Source organism: Silurus meridionalis, chromosome 14 (assembly GCF_014805685.1).
Source record: "Silurus meridionalis isolate SWU-2019-XX chromosome 14, ASM1480568v1, whole genome shotgun sequence".
Lineage (NCBI taxonomy): Eukaryota > Metazoa > Chordata > Actinopteri > Siluriformes > Siluridae > Silurus > Silurus meridionalis.
Genome location: NC_060897.1, coordinates 2,951,082 through 2,974,653, shown reverse-complemented (window position 1 = coordinate 2,974,653; position 23,572 = coordinate 2,951,082). Strand labels below are relative to the sequence as shown.

General features: G+C 40.5%; 1 protein-coding gene across 1 annotated transcript; it reads right to left on the bottom strand.

Moving 5' to 3' along the window:
• Positions 1–3,130: 3,130 nt before the first annotated feature.
• Positions 3,131–22,349, bottom strand: ppl (periplakin). The gene is given in 23 exon segments (XM_046866316.1): positions 3,131–6,136; positions 6,229–6,321; positions 7,218–7,334; positions 7,424–7,507; positions 7,594–7,744; positions 8,487–8,680; positions 9,158–9,296; positions 9,392–9,570; positions 10,062–10,219; positions 11,097–11,200; positions 12,090–12,141; positions 12,144–12,240; positions 12,388–12,534; positions 12,670–12,792; positions 13,047–13,142; positions 13,558–13,665; positions 14,765–14,926; positions 15,251–15,292; positions 16,024–16,146; positions 16,265–16,385; positions 16,906–17,060; positions 17,295–17,385; positions 22,109–22,349. Coding segments are annotated over 23 exon segments (5,265 nt in total). The 5' UTR covers positions 22,168–22,349; the 3' UTR covers positions 3,131–3,466.
• Positions 22,350–23,572: the final 1,223 nt, after the last annotated feature.

Below are 23,572 nucleotides of genomic sequence, written 5' to 3'. Positions count from 1 at the left end.
GATTTAATTGCAGGATGTGTGCACCATGGCGGATTTGGCACTTGATTCGAGACTTGGTGCATCAGTAAATCAAATGTTTAGTTATTAAATTGTTGTTGTTTTTTTGGTGAAGTTTATTTTTTTATTTTTTTATTTTATTTTTTAAAATACAGAAAGCATGTTGTGCATAACTTTGTGATGTCGTGCGTGTTGCGTGTTTAATGTCGCCTCTTTTATATTTATTTGTAATAAAAATGGTCACAGAATGGTTTGTGCAGTTAAATTACATTTCCGTTAACGAGTTATTAAAGCATAAATTGTTTTTGACAGACATTAATATAATATATAATGACATAACATAACATAACATAACATAAAATATAATTAAACATTAATGTGTTTACTTTAAACCAAACAATTAATATAATAATTAATTTGACCTTTTTAAATTATTTTAAATAAAAGAAAACATTTATAGAATTATTTTAAAATAAGTAAAACTACATAAAAAAAAACATATTCAATTATGTGTGTTGTATATAATATTAGTTTAAAATAGAAATAGGTTTATATATAATATTGGACAAAATCAATAATGTAATTAATAATAGCTATTCTGAAAAACATTAACATAATAATGGTATCACAGACCTTAAATATTTAATAATATTATTTATAATTATACTTAATAAAAAACTGTATTAAAAAAACTGTTTTTAATACTGATTAATTTATCGCTTGTATTTTAATTACATATATACACCCTGATTTACTGTATACAAATAAATGGATATTTATTCCAACTGATATTTATATCAATTCAGTGAAAAAGTCTATAAATGTTGACATAATTAGAAATGGGATGTGTAGTAAAATATAGAATATATAAAGTATTCAGACGTTACGATTATTAAGTTTCTTTGGTGAGAAACAATGTAATTTATAATTATAAATCTGAGCAGGTGTAAATGGTCTACAGTCTAAAATGTGGATCTAAAAAAAAATCATCATTCTTTCTTGAACATCCCATTCCAAATTTTGCCCCAATTTGCTGTTATAGTAACCTCCACTCTTCTGAGAAGATGTTCTACTAGATTTTGTGGAGACTTGTGCTCACTCAGACACCAGAGCGTTAGTAAAGTCAGGTACTGATGTTTTAATTCATCTTAAATGCGTTCAATAAGGTTGAGGGTCAGAGCTCTATAGCAGGAGATCTTCCACTTCAACCCGTGTGAAGCATATCTTTATGGAGCTGACTTTGACGATGCAAAGAGGCATCATCATGCTGGAACAGATTTGGGTCTCCTAGTTCAAAAGGAAAATGTAATGCTACAGCTTCCAAAGACGTCCTATACAGTTGTGTGCCTCCATCTTTGTGGTAACAGTTTGGAGAAGAAGTACATATGGCTGGAAAAAAACAAGTGTTCCAATACTTTTATTTATATAAATATTGTTGTACCAGGAAGCTTCTATCACTAAAACAAATTACATTTACAGCATTTGGCAGACGCCCTTATCCAGAACGACTTATAACCAAGCAGGTGAGGGTTGAGGGTCTTGCTCAAGGCCCAGCAGTAGCAGCTTGGTGGTGCTGAGATTTAAACTTGTGAACTTTCTAATCCACACTGTAACGATTTAACTACTTAGTTACAACCTCCCTTCTGTGTGTGTGTGTGTGTGTGTGTGTGTGTGTGTGTGTGTGTGTATCTGAAAGCACATGGGGCAATAAAACACTTCCCGATTCTGAAATCAGAGATGTAGCTCTTTATGGCATGCTTTTATGCTCAAAAATGGTCCTCTGATTATACACATACTGTATACACATGTATGGATTAATCTCATATCTCAGGTCCAACACTAAGAAAACAATACCAGTAAGATCATCATAAGGTCGGAGCAGATGTGTATGAGTGTGTAGGTGTGTTCAGTAAAGAGACACAGGTGAAGGAAATATATACGCTGAGTATATATAGGAAGTACAAATGGTAGGATTCGGTGATTCCGGTTTTTAAAAAAGTGTGCATCGGGTATACAAGTTGTATGGTTTTTAACATATTTGCGTCACATCCAATTTACTTATATATTTATTATTAGTATTAGTGTTACACTTTTACTATTTAGAAAGTGACCAATAATTTGTGACCGATATTTGATATGTAGATCGAAACGTATCACCACTACGGAGACCGAGGCGTGTCCTGAGAGTCACATAAAACACAGATTAACATGGCAGAGGTAGAGCTGCGTCTTTCTGCACACAGAACAGGAAAAGAGCATCTAGTTTTATTTAATCTTTTTTTGCAATACAAAGGCCTGATTGTGAAAGGGCCAGTGGACAAAGTGCACAAACTATGTAGTTGAGTTAGTTACACTTGGTAATATGTGACTCCAGTAAAAGTGGACAGTTTTACCTGAGTAAACTCACAAATGTTTTTGCCTTCAAATGTACTTAAGTCTCCAAAGTACTATAATTTATTATGGCTTTAATGTTAATATTAGAATTTTTATCACGACTCTTTACTTAATCAACTCAGTTTATGTGTAAAGACTCGAATGTGACTCTCAGCACACTGATCTATTAATAGAATGATGTTAATGACTCAAACACTGATTGATTTCTATTACAATGATCACGAGACCAAAACCTTTTTTTCAACTACTTAAAAAAATCGCGTAAATACGTCCACGTGTGTTGTGGCGAGTTCGAGTCTCTTTATTATTTATTCCTCTCTAAATGTTCTGCTTGATGTTGAACTGATGCTGATTTGTATGTTGGTGATTAGTAGATGCACCAAGCGCCAATCAAGACGAGTTTAAAATGGGCCGAGCGCTCGATCCTGATTGGTGGTTTGCTGCTTCAGTACATGTCAGTAAAATACAGAAACACGCAAAAGCTGCTTATGTAATGTAACGAATTACCTTTATGTCCTTACTGTCCACCTCTGGAAAGAGCCATGTGTTAAAAGTCAGAATGCATTTAAGTAAATTAATGATTTGCTGTCTGTCTGAAGCAAAGGAATAAAAGTGAACTCTGTACCATATTGAATCTCATTGTGTTGTGTTGAATGGAAATCGCATCACACTGCATCGTAATGGGGTGAATTCAGACAGTTCAGACAATAACAAAAGAAAAGAAATACAGACACGGAAGTCTGGTTTCCCAAAAAAAATCTTTTATTTTTATTTTCGAAACACTATGGAGTTAACTGTGAGAATTATAGCGCAAATATTTCTGGTATATGTGAAACCGAGCAGCCTGTAGTCAGATAACTTTCACCCTGCTATATGAGAATAAATCTACCCATCAAGAGGAAGACATTTTTAAGGTAATATTTCTTCCTTTTATCCCAGGAAACATGCAAATAAATACACAGTGCGTTAAGAAAGCCCTAAAGACTCTGAAAGGCTGAAAGGAGGAAAAAAATAATAATAAAACCATTAGCTCGTCATCAAGTAAAGCACCGAAACATAAAAACAAACCGATTTCTTAGTGGGTCTTCCCGGAAACCAGGATACCGAACTCCTGGATGCTGATTTCTTTGTTCTGGTACTGCTGAAGCTGGCGTTTGGTGATGTTCCCGGAGCGCAGGGCATCTTCAATGGAGAACTTCTTGCCCGATTTTCTGTCGTGAAGAACGGACGACTCTCCGCTTGGCCCCTTGACGGTGATCTCCTCCCAGTCGCATTCTTGACTCTGGAGGTTGACGAACATCTTCCAGTCGATCAGCCCCAGTTTGAACGCCTCCTCTGGTCTCATCTCTTTGCCCGTGTCCGGGTCGATGACAACGATCGACCGCCGGAGGTGGCTCTCCCTCTGCTCTCTCTTCACCCTCACGGCCGACAGGCCCTTCTGTAGCTTTTCGATTTCCTCATCTTTCTCGGTCGTGATGCGTCTCAGTTCTAGGAGCTCTTTCTGCAACGCCGCTAGCCGGATCTCCAGGTTCTTGCTGTTGTCCACCGGGCTGGACTCTGTGATTTGCCTGGTTTCCTTCGAGGTGATGTGGATTTCGGATTGGAGCTTTCTGATCTCGTTCTGCAGACGCTGGTTCTCCTGGAGGAGCCTGCTGCCCTCGTCGCGGATGTGGTCGAGCTCCTTGTACGACTTTGTGTTCGTGAATTCCATTTCGTTCAGCCTGCTGGTGACGCTGCTGAGCTCGATGTCCAGCTCTTGCCGGCGTTTAGTTTCCTCTTCGAGGCTCTTTTTCAGCTTCTCAATCTCAAGCTCGGCATCTGGATCCCTCTCGACTTGGACCTTCTCGGTGCAAATGACTTTCTCCCGGACCTCCATCCTCTCCAGCGTTTGTTGTTGCTGCAGCAGAGCGTTGTACTCTTTCTCCAGAAGCAAACGTTTGTGTCTCTCTTCCTCGACCTGAAGGCGTAAGATAGAGTGCTCTTTCTCCTGCTGTGGATCTTGCTGCAAGACGACCTTCTGTTTGACTGTAACCTTCTCTCTGTTTTCCTTGTCCCTAATTTCAAGCTCATTAAGACGGACCCTCAACCGCTGAATTTCAAGCTCGGCTTCGCGTCTGGACCGGCGTTCACGTTCGAGCTCCTCCAGCTGGAGTTCCAGGTCAGCCTTCTTACGCTGCAGCCTGGCCAACTCGTCTTTCAGGCTTTCTCTTTGTTTCAACTCGTTACTGATGTTCTGAGTGAAGGTCACGCATTCAGATTTCAGCACAGGGTCTTCTTCCATCTTCACCACTTCTTGCTGCACGACCTTCTCCCTGACCTGTGACAAGTCGATCTTCTTGAGCCTGATCCTCTCTTCATTGGAAACTCGCTCTCTCTCGAGATCCAAGCGCTTCCTCTGTTCCTCAGCCAGCCTCTTCTTGAGCGTCTCGATTTCTTCTTTGGTTTTAGGGTCCTCTCTGTACTGAATGACCTCATTCACCACCTCTTTGGTCTGCACCTGGGGTTTGGTGTCTCTCCATCTTTGAATCTCCTCCCTTAGTTGAACCATCTCCAATTCGAATTTCTCGATCATGTGCGTCTTGTCGACGATTTCGTTCCGGAGTTTTTCCAGCTCTCTTTCGGTTTCGGGATCGATCTTGTACTTGATGACCTCCTTGATGATTTCTTTGATTTCGACTTGTGGGCCTCTATTTCGCAGCACCAACAGCTCATCCTGAGTAGACTTCAAGTGGAGCTCAGTATCTCTGGTTCTCCTCTGTGCTTCGATGAGTTCAAGTCTGAGATTGGCGACCTCGGCCTCCGCCTTGGGATCAGGCCTGACAATCTCACGCACTTTCTCCTGAATGATGACCTTGGACTTTTCCTCCTCCAGGCTTGTGATCTTTCTCTGAATGTCGGTCCTTTCCCTCTGAATAGATAAACGCTTGGACTTTTCTTCCTCAAGCTGCCGTCTCAGGCCCTCAACCTCTCTCTCCAAAGCGATATCTTTTTCAACCGTGAGAACCTCTCTGATGGAGATCTTCTCCTCAGCCATGGACTTTTCCTTCTCCAGACGCTTGAGTTTTTCTTGCAGGAATCGAAGCTCGTCTTCCAGCTGTTTGCGGTTGTTGATTTCTTTCTGCTTTCTGTCAATAAGCATCGTGTACTCACTCTCGAGCTGAGGATCATTTCGGACCTTGATGACCTCTTCCTCCTTGATGACTTCCTGCTCCTTGTTTTTCTCAGCAGCCAGGATGGTGATCTGCTTCTGGATCTGAATGACATCGTTGTCCTTTACCAGCTTTTTTCTCTTCAGTTCCTCCAGCTCTTCTCTTAGTCTCCGTACTTCCTCCTCTTGTCCGCGATCCCTTTCGATGCGTAGCACCTCTTTAACCGTGTACTGCTGAGCACCTTCCTTCATTTCTGTCTCGATGCCACGCAGCTTCACACGCAAAGTGTCCAGTTCGCCCTCGAGGATGCGAGTGGTCCTGCGTTCATCCGACAGCCTTTGCTGGACTTTGCTCATCTCTTCATCCAGCTGAGGATCAGGGACCTTCTTGATCAGCTCTTTCTTGACAATGGTGTCTTGTGGTTTTTGTCCTTCCATCACATAGATGTCCGTCTGAATAGTTTTGATTTCCTTTTCAAGCTGCTGCCTTCTCAGAATCTCCTCTTCCAGCTGATTCTTAATTCTCCAGGATTCATCTCCTGAGGGAGAAGATTTCACGGACTGGACGTTCTGCTGGATGACTTGCACCTCCGCTTGCTGTTAAACAATCAATTCACTAGCAATCAGTTTAACAAGCCGAAAGAAAATAAATAAGGAAATCATTTGGAAAAAAGTCTGGACACTGTTACCTGATTGAGCAGACTTTGCGCAAACTCAAGGTTCTGTAGACGTTGTTTGTTCACAGCGCTGACCTCCGTGAATTTGGCCTCGATGGCTGCTTCCTGTTTAATAAAGTGGTTTTGGAAGAAAGAAAAAAGAGAAAATAAAGGTTTCAAATTTAAATTAAGGTAGAAATAATATTATATACATATATATATACACACACAATAGTGATGTACATCTCCATTGCTAAGGCTGATGTGATTCAGATCTCGATGCATAGCCAACGATACGCTACATTAAAGATACATATGAAGTAGTTACCGATACGATACGATCACCCGCTATTACAATGCGGTGCAATTTCCATTCAGTGCGATTCAATGGAAAAAAATATGATGCATGTTACAGATAGTCCGCTTTTATTTCTTTTCTTCAGACAGTCAGCAAATCATCAATTAACTTAAGCACCTTCTGACTTCTAACGCATGACCCCTTTCACACACGCCTTTCTAGTGCAAAAAAAAAAAAAAAATAATTAAACGAAACCAGAAGATCTTTTTCTGTTGAGTCTGCAGGAAGAGACAGCTCTACCTCTGCCATGTTAATCTGTATTCTATGTGACTCTCAGGACACGCCTCGGTCTCTGTAGTGTTGATACGTCATATTCACGTAGCAGCAGCGGTGCTGAGAGAACGCGCTCGAGAAACAGCTCAGCAAGCAGAAATCGAAACTTTCGAACTGTACAGCGTATCTATTTATAATTATATAGAACTAAATCGGATACAACAGATGCAAATGTTCAAATAGATGCATCGCAATGCAAACTTTTATGCCAATGCACCGCTATATGGAGCTGTTACTATATTACTTATTGTTAAAATTGTTCATAAGCAGCGCATTTGTTAAGATCCAACTACCCGTGTGAGCTCACACCTTCCTTACCAGCCACACCTTCCTTACAACCAATCACGATCCAGTATTCAGACAGACCATGGGATCAGTATAATAATTTTACCTCAGCTTTGACTTTCAGTGCAGGAGATTCCAGTCGGCTCCTCTTGTACGTTTGGGAGACCAGGCCGTCTTCAAGGTCGAGAATGGACCTGAACCTCTCAGCTTCGTTTTCATAATCCTGAACACAGCCACAAGGAGGAACGTGTTACGATTTTAATGCGATCTCGTCAAACCGCAAACGACAACTCTCGCGTTATCGCCCCCCACCTTGACGGCTTGTTGGTAAAGCTGTGCATTGTGCGAGATGTTGTTCAGATCCGATTCCTTCCTCGCGACGTCAGAGAGCAGATTCTAGGGAGGGGACGAAATTTCAGGAGTCACATTTGTACTTTGGTAGCAAAAGAAAATGTGTGTTGATGTTATCAGAGTGCACTTACTCTTTGGTTTTTCAGTTTCCCTTCCACCTGCTGGATCGTGTCGGTCTCGTGCGGCTCGTAGTTCGGCACACGGGACAGCCAGCTGTTCAAGTTGTCGTAATCATTACGGTAATTGCTGTAGGAGGTTTTGGATTTTTGCAGACTCTGTGATCTGGAAAACAAAAGCGTCATTTTCTAAATGCATGAAGTAAAATCACTTTATTTAATATATAATAATATTTTATATATATATATATATATATATATATATATATATATATATATATATATATATATATATAAAAATGCAGGGCCGTTATTTTCTCTGTTTATATGGCAAAAGTATTTGGACACCAATACAGCCAGATGTACTTTTTCCACAAACTGTTACTACAACGTTGGAGGCACACAATTGTTTAGGACGTGACAAAACCCCTGGGCACAAATTCAGCTCCATCAAGAAATGCTTTACATGATGTGGAGTGGAAGATCTCCTGCTAGAGACAAATCTCTGATGCCACTTGCTGTTCTTTTGAAGTATCTTATGTGGATTGTCACATTTTATTTCAGTTTCAATGAATGCCTTTTATTTTCCTCAATATTTATTATTATAATTAATATATTCATATGAATTATATTAATATATTCATATTTATTTTATTTAACACATTTTAATGCTTCTAATGTTTTGTACATAATTCTATTTTTGTAATAAAGTTTAGTATTATTTTATGTTAAAGTGTGTTATGTTTGTTTTTGTTTTTTTTATCCAGTATGTATTTGAATCTGTTTTCAGCAGGTATGATCTAATCTAGCTTTCTGTATCGTCGACCTCTAACATCTAGTGGTCGATTTAAAACCTCCAAACGTGCATGAGACACACAGGAGGGCACGCCGAATGCGCCGCTACGTACCTGGTGTCGATCTGCCTGAGAAGGTTATCGTAACGTTTGGAAAGTTTTTGAACGTCAGCCTCCTGGCGGTCGATGTCAGGGCAGTGCTCCTGCACCCGGTTCACCATGTTATCGCAGCTGAGTTTCGAGCTCCTCAGATTATTCTCCATTTCAGGGAAGATGGATTTCTTCGCCCTCAGCTCGGTGTTCATGTCCTGTTTATCAGAACAAATATAAAATAAGTGCATGGGTTTAATACGTCGAATACAGAGAAGAGCCAAAAGTATCACAGCTATATGTGGTTCTTCCCCAAACTGTTACTACAACTATACAATTCTCATAGGAGACCCAAACCTGTCAAGGACAATGATCCTGTGCACAAAGCCAGCTCCATGAAGATCTCCTTCACATGGTTTGGAGTAGAAGATCTTCTTGCGTTAGAGCTCTGACTCCCAACCCTACTGAACATGATAAAGTGGAACACTGACTGCACCCCAGGCCTCCTCACCTCACTTACATCAATACCTGACTAGTGTCTGAATGACCACAAATCTCCATTAGCACCCTCCAAAATCCAGTGCACTTCCCAGAAGAGTCGCAGGAATTATAACAGTGAATGGAGAGGAAATGGGAGGTTCAGATTCCAATCTAAGTGTCTGTAGAATTGGTAATGCGTATAAACAGGGTCTTACAGTGAGCTCACGCAGAGCCTTATCCAGCGAGGTCGAGTCAGAGGGAGCGATCTCTTCTCTGGCCAGACGGTTTTCGTACGGCGTCAGCAGGCTTTTGCAGTTCTGTATCGAGCTCTCCAGCTTGTTGGAGTTCTGAAGTCTACAGATGTAAATAAGAAAAGAATCTTATTTACCTTTGAATCTTCGTTTCTGGTGGGAAAAAAAACAGAAAACAGGACCGAACAGGGCACGTACTTGTCATCCGTACACTTCAGCAGCTGCTCCACCTTGTTGTATTTGTTGAGTGTGGTGTCGACCTTGGAGGAGAGCTGAGGAGCGCTCGCACACTTGGGGTTGGATTTGAGGAACGTCTCAGCCTCACGAACTTTAGAGGACTTCTCCGGCTCGATCTTACGAACGATGGTGGCAATGTCCTGGAAATGAACAAACAAACAAACAAATTAATTAATTAATTATTAATACCAATAAATTATACTTGATTTTTAATTTTTTCCCCCCTCAAATTTTCAAGAAAAGTATGTGGTAGTGTGTTATTTTACAACTAATAACCGAATATGCACTCGGGCAATAAAACTACATAATAAATAAAAAAATACATTTAATAAATGAATACAGGTGCAATCATACCAAAACTGTCAAAAACATTTGGTACATCTGTTACAAATGGTACGTCTGTAAACTGCTCATTTAAACAATATTTCTACTTCTTCATATAATACATTATTTACTTGTCTGTTTGACTTATATTTTGTTATATTATGTCTGTACTTCAGACATAAACTCAAATTCCTCTTGCGTGTGTAAACATACTTGGTAATAAATCGATTTCTGATTCTGTTGGATGTGAATAGTTTTGCAAAAAAAGCATCCACCATACTGAAGCGTCTCATGTCACATTTCTTACCCTCATGTTCTGCAGCCTGTCTGCGCTGTCCTGTACAGGGCGGCTCTGCTCCAGAGGGGGGCGCACTTGAGAATAAATGGCCTTCTCCTGCTTATCTAGGTCGTTCACCACTTTATCCAATCCGGCCATCAGCTGGCGGCACTGCAGCTCCTGTTTATCTGTGATTCGGGTGCGGGACAAACAAAATAGATGAATAATTTGCATATCATTACAACTTGAGAGGGGTTTAGTTTTTCGGATCAGCCTTTCCCATACAGATACGATAAAGCTTTCATGAATAATAACCTGATTTAAAAGATCGGGTTCTGTTCTGGTCGGTCATGGATAGACAGAACACTCTGAATACACCTCTTTTTAATGGTATTCTCTGGTGTATTTTAAATAGAAACGCAAAAAAACTCTAAAAAAAGACATTGTTTTGTATCGTCATCCTTCAATTGAACTATGATATGATTCTGGATGACAAATATAATAAATTTAATTTAATTAACCCCCTATTTAACAATTTCTCTGTGATCTTTTTTATCAATCATCAATCATAAAGGATGAAAACAAGCTTCACGTGAGACCATGTAAATGGACTGGAGATACAGTATGTGTAAGATCTAAATACAATCTATGGACAAAAGTTTGTGGACACCTGAGATATTAAGATTGCCCCTTTTTGAACATTCCATTCCACACCTCCACTCTTCTGAAGAGATGTTCCACTAGATTCTGGAGTGTGCTTGTGAAGATTTGGGCTCATGTGAGGTGAGGAGGCCTGGGGTGCAGTCAGTAGGAAACATTCATCCCAAACTTTCGTTCATCTATAGGATTTGGAGCTCAATAGTAGAGGAGATCTTCATCTCCAACCCATGTACTTATGTGGTAAAAGTTTGTGAAAGAAGCATATATATGGGTGGAAAAGTCAGGTGTTCCAATACTTTTGGCCATATAGTGTATTTCAGTATATTTACATTGATGTGTATAAAAGAATGTTTTAATGGTGTGATGGTTCAGCAATGGTGTTGAATGAATCCCAGGAACACACACCTTGTCCACCTGTGCTGTCCTTCTTCAGATCGGTGAGTCTGGTCTGCAGTGCCGCTTTGCTGCTCGCCACCTTCTGCTTGTTGGCCTTCTGCTGGCTCACAAGGCTGAAAAGTGATCATAAAAAGTTGATTTATTCCTGTGTGTTTCTGTGCAAATTTATTTTTCTTATATATAAAATTAATACAATTAAATAAAAAATGTTTTATACACAAAGAAAAGAAAATCCCATGGCAGATCTTTGGATCGGAATCCACCACCAATCCACCAATCCAGATTCAAATCTGGATCCGGTCCGTATTTTAGCTCGATCGCACTCACCTACTCTCCTTTGGTTAAAAGGTGAAAAGTGTTTTATAAGGGGACATTCTAAAAGGTGAAAAACGCTCTGGCGTTAAAACACTTTAATAATAAAGCATACTGTGTACAGACAAGCAGTTTGTTTAAGTTCGGGCTTTTAAAAAACGCTTTTTTTATCGCGTTAAGCCACGTTTCCTTAAGAGTTTTCTGTGGTAACGCGTGATTAAACGTATCCTGCTTTGTTTGTACATGAAATGTGTTTACTGAGGTTTAAGCGTTTGTCACGTTCTTCAGATGCAAATTCTTTATTTCCACATCCCAGCGATGTTACGAACCTGGGGGCAGCTTTGATACTGTGCCTCTGGAGCACAAAGAGGTTAAGGGCCTTTCTCAAGGGCCCTAAAATTGGCAATACCGGAGCTTGAACGCACAACCTTCCGAGCCACTGAGCTACGATTTCCCCAGTTTTCCTGCTTCTGTGTAGCATTATTTTTTATTTTATTACGATTATGACACAACTTTGGTTATTTCGTTGTTCCTTTTGCCCCAGTGCAAAAAATAAAGCAAACATATGAACATTGTGCACATTTCTGTCATGAGCCAACATTCCTCCAATATTTGATTAATAGCACGCCTACTTGGGACTTGAGATGTACCGTATTATAGAGCACATAGCTGAAAAGCAGAAATTCTCACTTTTCGGCGATGGCGACGGAGTCCGAGTCGGTCGGTGGGATGATGAAGCAGATGCCGGGGCAGACATGGTGCGACCGGACGTGTCTTTCACGTCCCATTTGTCTCCGTTGTTCCTGAGCAACGTGTAGCGCCCCCCTCGCTGAATCTGACCCTGTGTCCCAAAAGCAACAATAACACAAGTTTTGAAAAAGCATTTGTGTGTGTGTATGTGTGTGTGTGTGTGTCACTCGTTTTTCTTGAACATACTCCAATAATACTTCATGAGGAGCATTAGAGAGGGAGAGAAGGCGTTTATTACCTCTTCTGCGTCAAAGTCACACAGCGCCTCGATGGGGAGAAGCTTCTGCGCCGCGCTCCTGCGGTACTTCAGGGGCAGAACCTGAAGGCTGCGGTCCTGCAGTGCTTTCACTCGTTCGTCAAAGTGATCCATGGCCTTCGCTTGGTCCTGAACAAATAAACACAACTTGTTTTTGGAGGCTCTCCACCTGTTTGCTCTTAGCAAGCAACGGCAAACGCGTCCTCACGCTCGCTCCGCTCACACACAAGAACAAATATCATTAATAAACACCAGACTATTTACATTCAGATCCACGAGCAAGCCATCCAACTGGTACTGGTCTTTAAAGTCAGGGTTGTACTTCTGATTCATTTCAGTATCCAGGCGCTTCAGCAGGTCCTGAGTGTCTCTGGCCTCCTTTTGGAACTACATATGGAGAAAAAAACAAGTTTTCAGACGTTTCGTTGTGGACGAGCAACTTTTTGGCAAACAATTGCTGTTGCTGGTCGTGTGCATAGGAGGGATGTAGTGTATATCGGGAGAAGAATAGTGGTTAATTTGATGGAGGACAGTGAGATATGGAGACCATCGATGATCCGCTGTTGGGACCCCTAACGGGAGCAGCCAAAGGAAGAAGAAAAAATGTTATCAAGCCCTCATTAATTGCCCTTTTTCCATACCTTGTGGTACTCATCCATGTTCTTGAGGTGATTCTCCTCACAGATCAGCAGGTTGAGATACAGCTTCCAGTCTGCATGCACAGCATCCATGTGCGCCTGGAGATGAAACACATGACCAGCTAATCAACTGGATCTCTAAATACCTCAGGGGTGTATAATCAGACATATGACGTTTCAACAATACCTAAACAGATGGGTACAGAAATTAAAGTACAAAGGTATTGCAATAAATATCTCCATACATATATTGTTCATAACATATCCATGTTTTCTATAACATCGTAATCTAACTCTCTAAAAACACTGTTCAAACCTGTGACAATAACATTACTGTCATTACAACTGCATTTCATCGGCCTTGTACTTGTACTCTGGACAATACAGTTAAATTTAATCTAAAAAAGTTTAGGAGTTATGTAAGCAGAAAATGTTCTTCTCAAAACCATGAGTACATCTTATGATTTCTTCATTTCTTTACAATTTCCATTGTAAAATAAAATTCCCGCTGTACCTCGATGACGTTCTTTCCCGGGTGTCCCTGGGCGATGAGTTTCTCACCGTCGTCGCTTAGTTTTGTGATCGTCCCCTCCTTGGATTCCAGACACTTACTGATGAAGTTCTATAGAAATGGAGGAGGTGGAAAACAGCGATTGTTAGCAACGTGAATAGTTCATTCTTCCTCCCGGTGCTGGCTTGCAACTCGGTGGATGGGGACCTCTGGTATGTAATGTAAGTATTGCTTAAATTATGGGGGTTAGGGGGGGACACACCAAAACCCTACAGCAGGGTTTGGTCCAGCTATCAAATTTGTGAACCAAAGTACAAGGACTACTATCATTCATTACATGTATTGTGAAAAAGTATAGATTTTCAACTTAGTAAAATTTGAAAAGAAGTCATTGCTATACTGGATTTTAAACAAAGGGCTGTCCTCTGTGATGTCTACTTTGATTAGATTGGGTCTTAGATCAGATTTCTATTACAAATCATTACTACAGCCTTAATTCTCTTCTGTATTTCTTATATTGAAATGGTAGATTAGATCTGAACCAGTGGTGGACAGAAACAAAGTAAATAGTAGTTTCAGTCATTTCAAAGTCAAATATTTTTCTTTTTACTCAACTACATTTGGGAAATCAGACGTTTCTTTTCGTTTACGAGGATAAAAACGTAACCGGTCAAACACGCAGTGAGTCACCAATCAGAGTCGAGCGCACGCTCTGTTTTAAACTTGTTTTGATTAGCGCTTGGTGTATCTACTGATCACCAACATACAGTTCAGCATCAGTTCAACAGCAAGCAGAACATTTAGAGAGGAATAAATGATGAAGAAACTCCAGACTCAAACTCGCCACCACACACGTGACCTCATTTACGTGATTTTTTTAAGTAGGTAAAAAGAAAGTTTTGGGTTCATGATCATTGTAATAGAAACGAATCAGTTTTTAACTAATGAATATCATTCTATTAATAACTCTAGTGAGAAAAATGATAATAGGAACATCAAAGCCATAATAAATTATAGTACTTTGGATACTTAAGGACATTTGAAGGCCAATACTTTTGTACTTTTTACTGGAGTAATATTTTATCTAGTGTATTTCTACTTTAACTCATGTACATGGTTTGTGCACTTTCTCCATCTCAGCACTCATTGGTAATGTATGAATCTGAGTTTAATAACAGCTCGTTGAGACCCAATGGCTGTGCTTCGTTACCTCGTACTGCCTCTTGCGAGCCGGGTAGTCGAGGTTGGCATCGCTCCAGTCGTACATGACACGTTCTTCAGCCTGCTGGTCCAGCCAGTACAGCTCGTTGGTGCAGCGCTGCATGTAGTCTCTCAGACTGAGCAGGTTCTTCTGACGAGCAGTGGAATTCGCCTGGGTGTGGACAACAGGGTTTGAGCACGATCTATTCAATCGAGTATATCTTCAATCTTATAATTATAATTGTTTGGTTCTATGGTTCAATGCGGAGGTGAAGTTGTACACGGATTAAGGCAAATGTGGAACGCGAACGCGTTCTCGATGAATTTTCTATTCAAATCCACAGACCTCAGAGCTCTCGGTTTCATAATGGCTGATTGGCTAAGAGGAAGTGTAGCAACGTGTTTGGGAATTATGGATAGAAGCGATTCTCGTTACAGACTTTCAACGAATCCAATGTTAATCCACAAAGTTAAAGGAAAAAACAGCAGTTTTTACCAGCAGTTTGTTGTATTTCAGCTGCAAGCCATCAACGTAGTCCTGCAAAACAAACAATAGTGTGGGATGAGTCACACATAAACACACACACACATACACACACACACACACACACACACACACACACACATTCTCTACTGTTACAAACCTGTATTCTAGGCAGAGATGGAAAGTAATGTATTAAATTTACTCAGGTTTCTGTAATTAAGTAGTTTTTTGTGTAATTTGACTTTTTGAAGGAGTTTTCAAAATCCGTAGTTTTACTTTTACTTAAGTTTTATGTGAAGTATCGCACTCAACTACATTTCAATAAAGAAATAAATATAAGTTCGCTTAATGCCTGTATTCTGAATCTGCATTTGTGATTTCTCTTTTTATTATAATTATTAGAAATTACATTATAACAGAAGAATTTATTTTGTTCTCACATTAGACTCGACTTGTTTTTGCACTTTAATTTGTGAAGCTGTTCAGTTAAAAACAACTATGTTAAGATTTATATCTCTGTGTCCTTTTTGAACTACACTAGAATCGAATTTTTCTTGCGTAGATTTTTTTACGGTAAATTTACTTAAGTAGATTTTTGTTGAAATAACAGTACTTTTACCTGAGTAGATCATTTTAATATATTGTTATTACTATAATTTTATTGTTTGTGAAGCGATTCAGCTTTAAAAGTAGAAGAAAAAGAAGAAAACGCAGCTTGCGACTCCACTCCGAGTTCGAGGCTACGCTGATAATAACATCGCAAATTTGCAATGCAGCTAATTCACCTTGTCTCCCTGACTGATGTAGGGAGCCAAAGCCTCCACTTCGCTGTGAAAGATGTTGTGCTCTTCCACTTGGTTCTCAATGGTGGGCAGGTCTTGTCCAAATCCTTTGTTGTTGAGATTTGTCTGCAGAAACACAATACACACACACACCCTTTCAGATTAATAGCTGGCTTTAGTATGTAAATGAATAATTTTTTTTCCAAACAGGGGATGGAATAGAATAGAGAGAAAAATGACTCACTGTTTTCTCATCGATGAGCTTTCCCCAATTCACACTGGGAACCCCTTCGGATCGGGTCAGGTGGTAAATATGGTTGTGATCGTTGCGCAGCTTCTTCACGCGCTCACGTAGCTGCTTCATACTTGACAGCAGGAAAAAAAAAAGCACATAAAATGTCACCATACAAACACCACATCATACAAATCATCCACAACCTTTCATTAAAGGTTGAAAAAAAAGATTAAACACATTTAATACAATTATTGCAAAATTGCAAAAAGTATGTAAACATATACTGTATATTAAACTTCATCAGGTAAAACATTGAAATGAGTAAGGGCAAAAGCGGTGGGTCAGGTGGCGATGACTGGCGCCCCCCAGCTTAATGCGCCCCAGACGCCTAGAAATGGTGCTGCCTATAAAGCTCCAGGATCCCGGTTACAGTCTGATGTTAATCTCATGTCAATTAGTGCATGAATTTGAACCAAAGTCATAGGTCCGAGTAAACCCCTTTTTACTGAGTAACTACTTACTGGCTCTAAAATCAACTTCAAATATACTAGATGTTAAAATGTTGGCGTCTACTGCCTATTTAGGAACCTCAAGCCGGCTTAATGACTTTCCTGTCACATCAATCATGTGTTTTCGTGGCATCTACTCACTCCTGCTCGATCATCTCAGCCTGCGGGTGCTGCAGGCGCTTGGCTTCGATCGCGTCCTCATTCAGACTGTTCAGCAACAACAGGGAGTTCTCGATTGACCTGTTATTGGACTCCTGATAAAGCGGTGTCTTTCCTTCGTTGATCTTGAGCACATCCTGTTGATGAAACAAGGACATCATGGACGGGTTAGATGGTCGTTTCAACCACGTTAGCGTTACCTAGAGAATGATTTTGAACGTATTTGAGGTACATAATTGGACCATTTTCAGGGGACCATCATCTTGTTTAGGCCACCAAATATGTTCAGAACAGTATACTTCATAGTGTAGCTGCATTAAAGCTTTTATCATGCTTGAAGGACCAAATGGTCATATTGTAAGAACGGTCACCTTGTTAAGATTCTGCTCAACCTCCAAGATGTTCTTTTCCACCTTATCGCCATTCCTTTGCAGCTTTTCGATCAGAGTGGACAGATCCGTCCTGGAGAGCACAGAAAGAGAAAAAACCTTTAATCAACACTTTATTAATGGAAGCAAGAAAAAGAAAACCAGAGATTGTATATGTCATACTCTAAATTCTTGTAGATAGATAGATAGATAGATAGATAGATAGATAGATAGATAGATAGATAGATAGATAGATAGATAGATAGATAGATAGATAGACAGACAGACAGACAGACAGACAGTCCACCCCATTGAGGAAGGATATAGCAGATTATAAACAGTATCAGGCTGTGGGCTTGTCTTGTATGCATATGTGTCTGCATCTGACTTTAAGGAACTCTCTCTAAGTGGCCCTTGGGGTCCGCGGGCAGTAGGTTGGATTATAGGGCACTGGCTTGTGCACCGCTGCTACAGGTAGTCTATAAATGTTTCTAGATGATGGAACTGGAGCTGTTTTGACCTACTGTAGTTGAGGAGCTGGTAAAGCTGTTGCCTTACTGCTAAATTCTGCATATCCTTATAAAGGATGTGTAACTGTCAGACTTCCTCCTGAAGGGCCATCTGAGCTTTACGGAGTTCCCTATTTTCCCTCTTTAGATCTTGTAGAACCTATGGATGTGGGTGCAGCTTCATCTTCTTGTACCAAAGGCGTGGTGAACCACAGTACGGTTGTCTGTCAACATCGGAATATGGAGCACTCATAGCTCCAGCAGTCATCAGCATATGAACTTGAAGGAAGAGAATCTTTCTGATCGGGGGGGTAACACACTAGATTCATCTCGCATTGTGTTTCGGTGTGTAGTTAGATGTTGTACCTCATAGTGTTTACTAACTTTACTGGATTTAGGATTTGATATTAGATAGATAGATAGATAGATAGATAGATAGATAGATAGATAGATAGATAGATAGATAGATAGATAGATAGATAGATCGATCGATCGATCGATCGATCGATCTAAGAGGTGGTAACAAAAAGTTTTAAAACTAGTTTTGTAACAAGCCAACAGATGGCAGCACAAGACTGCTCGCACAGTCACAGGGAGCACCGACCTTCATAAGTGTAGTGTGCCAAATGACACCGTCCTGTGTACAACAGGAGCTGTGTGTTACCACATCTGCTATACTGATCATGTGCGTATCCGGTCACACACGAGTTTCCCCGCTGTTTTAAAGGTATTTGTGTGCAAATGTAGATAAATAAAGTAATTTCTTGTAAACAGAGCTTGTCACTTTTTAAAACATATATAAATATATATATATATATTCTAATATGAGTTTGAACTTTAAAATAAAGGCCTGATCTTAACATTGACACCCGCTGTCTGCTCACCTGCTGATCAGCTAAAAAAAAAAACGAGTCCACACCTGCATTTATTTTTATAAAGGAGTCGTGCTGCACACACAAACACTCCACGTTCTCCGAATTCGGAGGAAATGTGATTAAATCCCATTGGGAATGAAAGTAAATCGACACGCCCCCTTTTCATGCACAACATCAGGTAATTGTTACATTACTGGGGTAATCTTTAGGAACAAGCGTGTAATAATACGCTACTCCGTAAAGCTGGGCATGACCTAACTTGAGGGAAAATGGAGCTCACACAAGGTTTACCTGGAGGGTGAAAACCTGCACAACTGTACCTGAGTTTTGAGGGATGATTTTAAGCTCTGTAGCACCTGGACTACTTCAAACTTTATTTCCATGAGCTCCAGTGAATGTGAGAGCGCGACACTAAAAAATGCGGGCGTTTCATAAACAAACAGGACGGACGGGTTTAATTCGACAGGTTTGACCCGAGAGAATGACGTAGAGATCAGAAAACTACACCTATATGTCCTTTAGAAGATCTGGAGGAGAACGTCTATAACTACTAACAAAAGGAGAAAAAAATTTAATGGCTGAGACAATCTGAAGGGTTTTGACTTGCAAAGTCGCTGCCTGCATGAATTATCGCCATCATGCACTGTGTTTCAGGAAGAACTGCGATTCGGGCACAAAGTCTCATAACTGTATTTGTTTTTAAGTAAAGATTGACATGATACTATACACCATAACAGTTCTCATGAGGTAATGAGTTGTATTTGATCCGTGAGGGTTACGAAATCAAATCGTTCTGCTGAAGACATGTATCATTTCTTTCTTTGATGGTTCAATTGCTGTTGGTGCGGTAGAGATATGCAGGGAGTTGGTGCAGTATCAGTGGGAGAGGTCATAGTCGTTTGTTGCCACATCGCGTGTTTCTTGAATAAACACACCCGAGTGGCGGCTCGGCTCGGGTTCTGGGATTTCTCGGCAAAAAGGGTAAGAGTTCAAGTTCTCAGCGGTGAGCTCTTGAGCAAGGCTGTTAACTTTCAACTACTTGAGAGGCGATGCAACGTGTTTGAACCCACGATGCTTGTTTGCTTGGACCACCCGAGCTCGAACGCCAAGTTACGCAAGTATTATCAGTCCGGCCCCAAAAGATCGTAGGCCGGTATTTCGTGCTGTAGATTAAAAATACCTTCCTTTAAAAGCAAGAACTGGTTTTCCAAAATTGTGATATTTTCCACGGTTCGATACGATCGGGTGTGTGACTTGCATCGATGACTAGACAGAATGCTATGCATCTGAAACGTTCTCTGACATCTGTTTCCAATAGAATCATTTCAATAACAAACAAAACAACCCAAGCCACATCCCTGTTGGGTACGTCCTTAAAAAAATCACCAGAGAACTCTGTGGAGGTTTGGCAGGCGGAGAGCATTGTGGGTCGTAGTTTTGCGGCTGACGATGACTCATGCGAGAGCCGGGCCTTTTTAACGTCTCTTACAGGAAATAAGGTCCAATGTTCAGCCGATCTGATTCACATGTGGCACGGAAAAACAACACCGTGCACGAGTTCTTGACGTTCGGGCTTCAACGCTGCTTGAGATGAAAAGTAGCGCTGATGAAAAATGAGACGAGGCTCTAATTCATAACTTCATTATGTATTGCAGATGATGCCAATTAGAGAAAAAGCTATTGAATGTTTGAATAAAAAAACAGCTCTAATGCTCAAGGCCAGTATTAAAGTCTCCCGTCCTGTCTGCTTGTTTGAGCTTGTAAATGTAGTTTTCTGAGACCTGAGAGCTCTGGAACTAGAAAATCAGGCCATGTCAATACAAAGAGACACCTTCAGGTCTTGAGCAAGAAGAGCAACTCGGGGAAAGGTGCGATGGGCAGGGCAGGGAAAGCGGACATTGCTTGGATTCCATTTCACCTCCTACCCAGGTGAACATTCTTGCAGCGAAATGCCATTCGTGTCAAACATCTACACACCTTGAAATGCCATTCAGTCCAAGGCGCTGCCACTGACATGTAGCGCGGCCATACTGTACTCGCACACCTGTTTCAATTAGTCACTTCATTTCAAGCTGGATTAATGAATACACCCTGCTTAAATTGGAATATTTCGCCAATATTTACATATTCGTAACATCTCTTTATAAGAGCGATCAATAGACGAGAGATAGATTTTGGTTTTTTCACCATATCGATTGTATACGCTTTATAAAAGACTATGGAGACATCTCAATCCTGCATGTGTCTACATTGGAATGTGTACTACATTGTAAAAGCATTTCTGTGGGTGTGGCAACAGGCGTAGCAGGGAACGTCCTCGAAATTAAAAGTACCAAACCTTTTATTGTCATCTGTGCGATTGCATTCGAGAGAACATATCTTTACTTTATACCTTTATGGTACATAATTGGATAAACAATCCGTTTATCTCAGCACATCTCCCGGTGCTTTCTTGCAAATGATTAAATCAGTTTGAATTTTTCTGTCATGTACACTTTCATGCAGAATTTGGATATGTGGTGAAACGCTCAAATAAAAGTACACCGTGTCATAAGTGGGGTGAAATGAACACAATCTCAATATTGATATGCGTCTTTACACATTTGTTCATCGGTGGAATTTAAATACTACTAGTTACTCTCATTGACGCTTCATCACTGACATCCCTTGAAAAATCGGTAGACTTCTCAGATCCTTCTCAGATCCTTCTCAGATCCTTCTCAGATACTTCTCAGATACTGAGACGTATTCTGACATACCATATAATGCACTTTGCTTTAGTTCAAATGTAATGAAATATCAAGACGACACGTTTTGTGCTGTTTGTACGCACCTTTATCGACCTTTAAACATCATTCAAGATACCTAATTGGACCTGGAAATGTGGACCAGTGATGTTTCCCTTAAAGCATTACTCAAAAAAATACAACTGAAAATAAAACCTAAAATATCTTGTTTTGGTACTTTTGGGGTTGTTTTTAAACCTTCAGAGATGTTCCCCACTGGAAAGATGATGTCATATGGTGTCACTGAATACTATAGAAATTTATGAAAAGTCTCTTTAGGAAGCAGTTTATTCTACATTCCTGAAAGTTTCTCTGTAAAATAGTTGCTATTGAAATATCCATAAATATTACACCATAGTCTTGAGCTCAGCCAGATGTCAGGTCTGAAGGCAAAGCAAAGCCTGTATTAGATGTTCAGAAAGTCTTGGTTGGTGCATTATTTCACCTCTAGAGCACTTGAACTATTTTTACCTAAATAAAATGAACAATCGGAGTGATGCTGAAAAGAAGATCGGATTAAAAAAGGGCGGGGCAAACAAACAAATAAATAAACAAATGTGCGCGAGCAAACAAACAAGTATATAAAGAGTGCATTTGAATAGTAAGTCGTTTTGCGATAATTAAAAGGTTGTTGAGAAGAAACTCACTTTTTACTGGACGTGGACGAAAAGGGCGAGCTGGTCTTCGTTTTCCTTTTCTGGAACATTTTGAAGGATGGGTGTAAAATCCGGAGCTTGTTGAAGGTTTATGAATGATGCCTTCACCAGATAATAAAAGAAAGGAAGAACACCTCGTTGGAACACCTCACACACGCAAAGATCAAAGCTCCAGAGCTCACAGCCGCTTCGCTCGAGCCTTCACCTGCAGCACTGTGCAACACACACACCTGCTCTGACGCGTTTTTACCGGACACACGGCAACGCCCACTTCTGAGATCCAGTCCCAGATGTGTGTGTAGAGTGGGCGGGGTTTACACTCTGTACCGGACACACGGCAACGCCCACTTCTGAGATCCATTCCCAGATGTGTGTGTGTGTGTGTGTGTGTGTGTGTGTGTGTGTGTGTGTGTGTAGAGTGGGCGGGGTTTACACTCTGTACTGGACACACGGCAACGCCTACTTGTGAGATCCAGTCACAGGTGTGTGTAGAGTGGGCGGGGTTTACACACTGAAGAGGGCACACGGCAACGCCCACTTCTGAGATCCATTCCCAGATGTGTGTGTGTGTGTGTGTGTGTGTGTGTGTGTGTGTGTGTGTGTGTGTGTGTAGAGTGGGCGGGGTTTACACTCTGTAAAGGGCACACGGCAGCGCACACTTCTGAGATCCATTCCCAGATGTGTGTGTGTGTGTGTGTGTGTGTGTGTGTGTGTGTGTGTGTGTGTGTGTGTGTGTGTGTGGAGTGGGCGGGGTTTACACTCTGTATCGGACACACGGCAACGCCCACTTCTGAGATCCAGTCCCAGGTGTGCGTGTAGAGTGTGCGTGGTTTGCACTATGTATGAATGTGGGTTGGACACAGGTATCGAGATGACACAAAAACGTTTCAGACAAATACAATTGATTTGCAGTACAAATGCAATGCAATGCGATCATCACACTCCAGAGGGAGGATATTGCTGAATGGAATGAGAGAGAAAAAAAAACAGCAAATAAAACTGTCAAATAAATAAATAAAAAAAACAGATTGCATGTGAAAAATCTATGCAATGCAGTAAAATAATTTTTGGACACATTGCAATAAAAAGGGGAAATACAGGATCAAAATAAAAAACATCAAGCAAAACATACAAACCATACAATGACAAAATGCAACGTGCAACCATCAATCAAACAAGCAGAGGATTGCACAATGCAATAAAGATATCTATGACTTCAGAACAATGATGCAAAGCATTGAAAAATAATACAGCAGGGGAAAAAAATAATTAAAAAAATATTTGAATTAAAGTGTTTAATGCAATGGAAAATGATAAATGCAAATTCTATTCCAGGGGGGCAAATACTTTCATGAGAGCGCAAATGAGCAAAAAGTTCCAAACAATTGCAGTGCAATGATCATCAGACTCCAAGGGGAAGATATTACAGAATAGGATTAGCAAAAAAATAAAAGA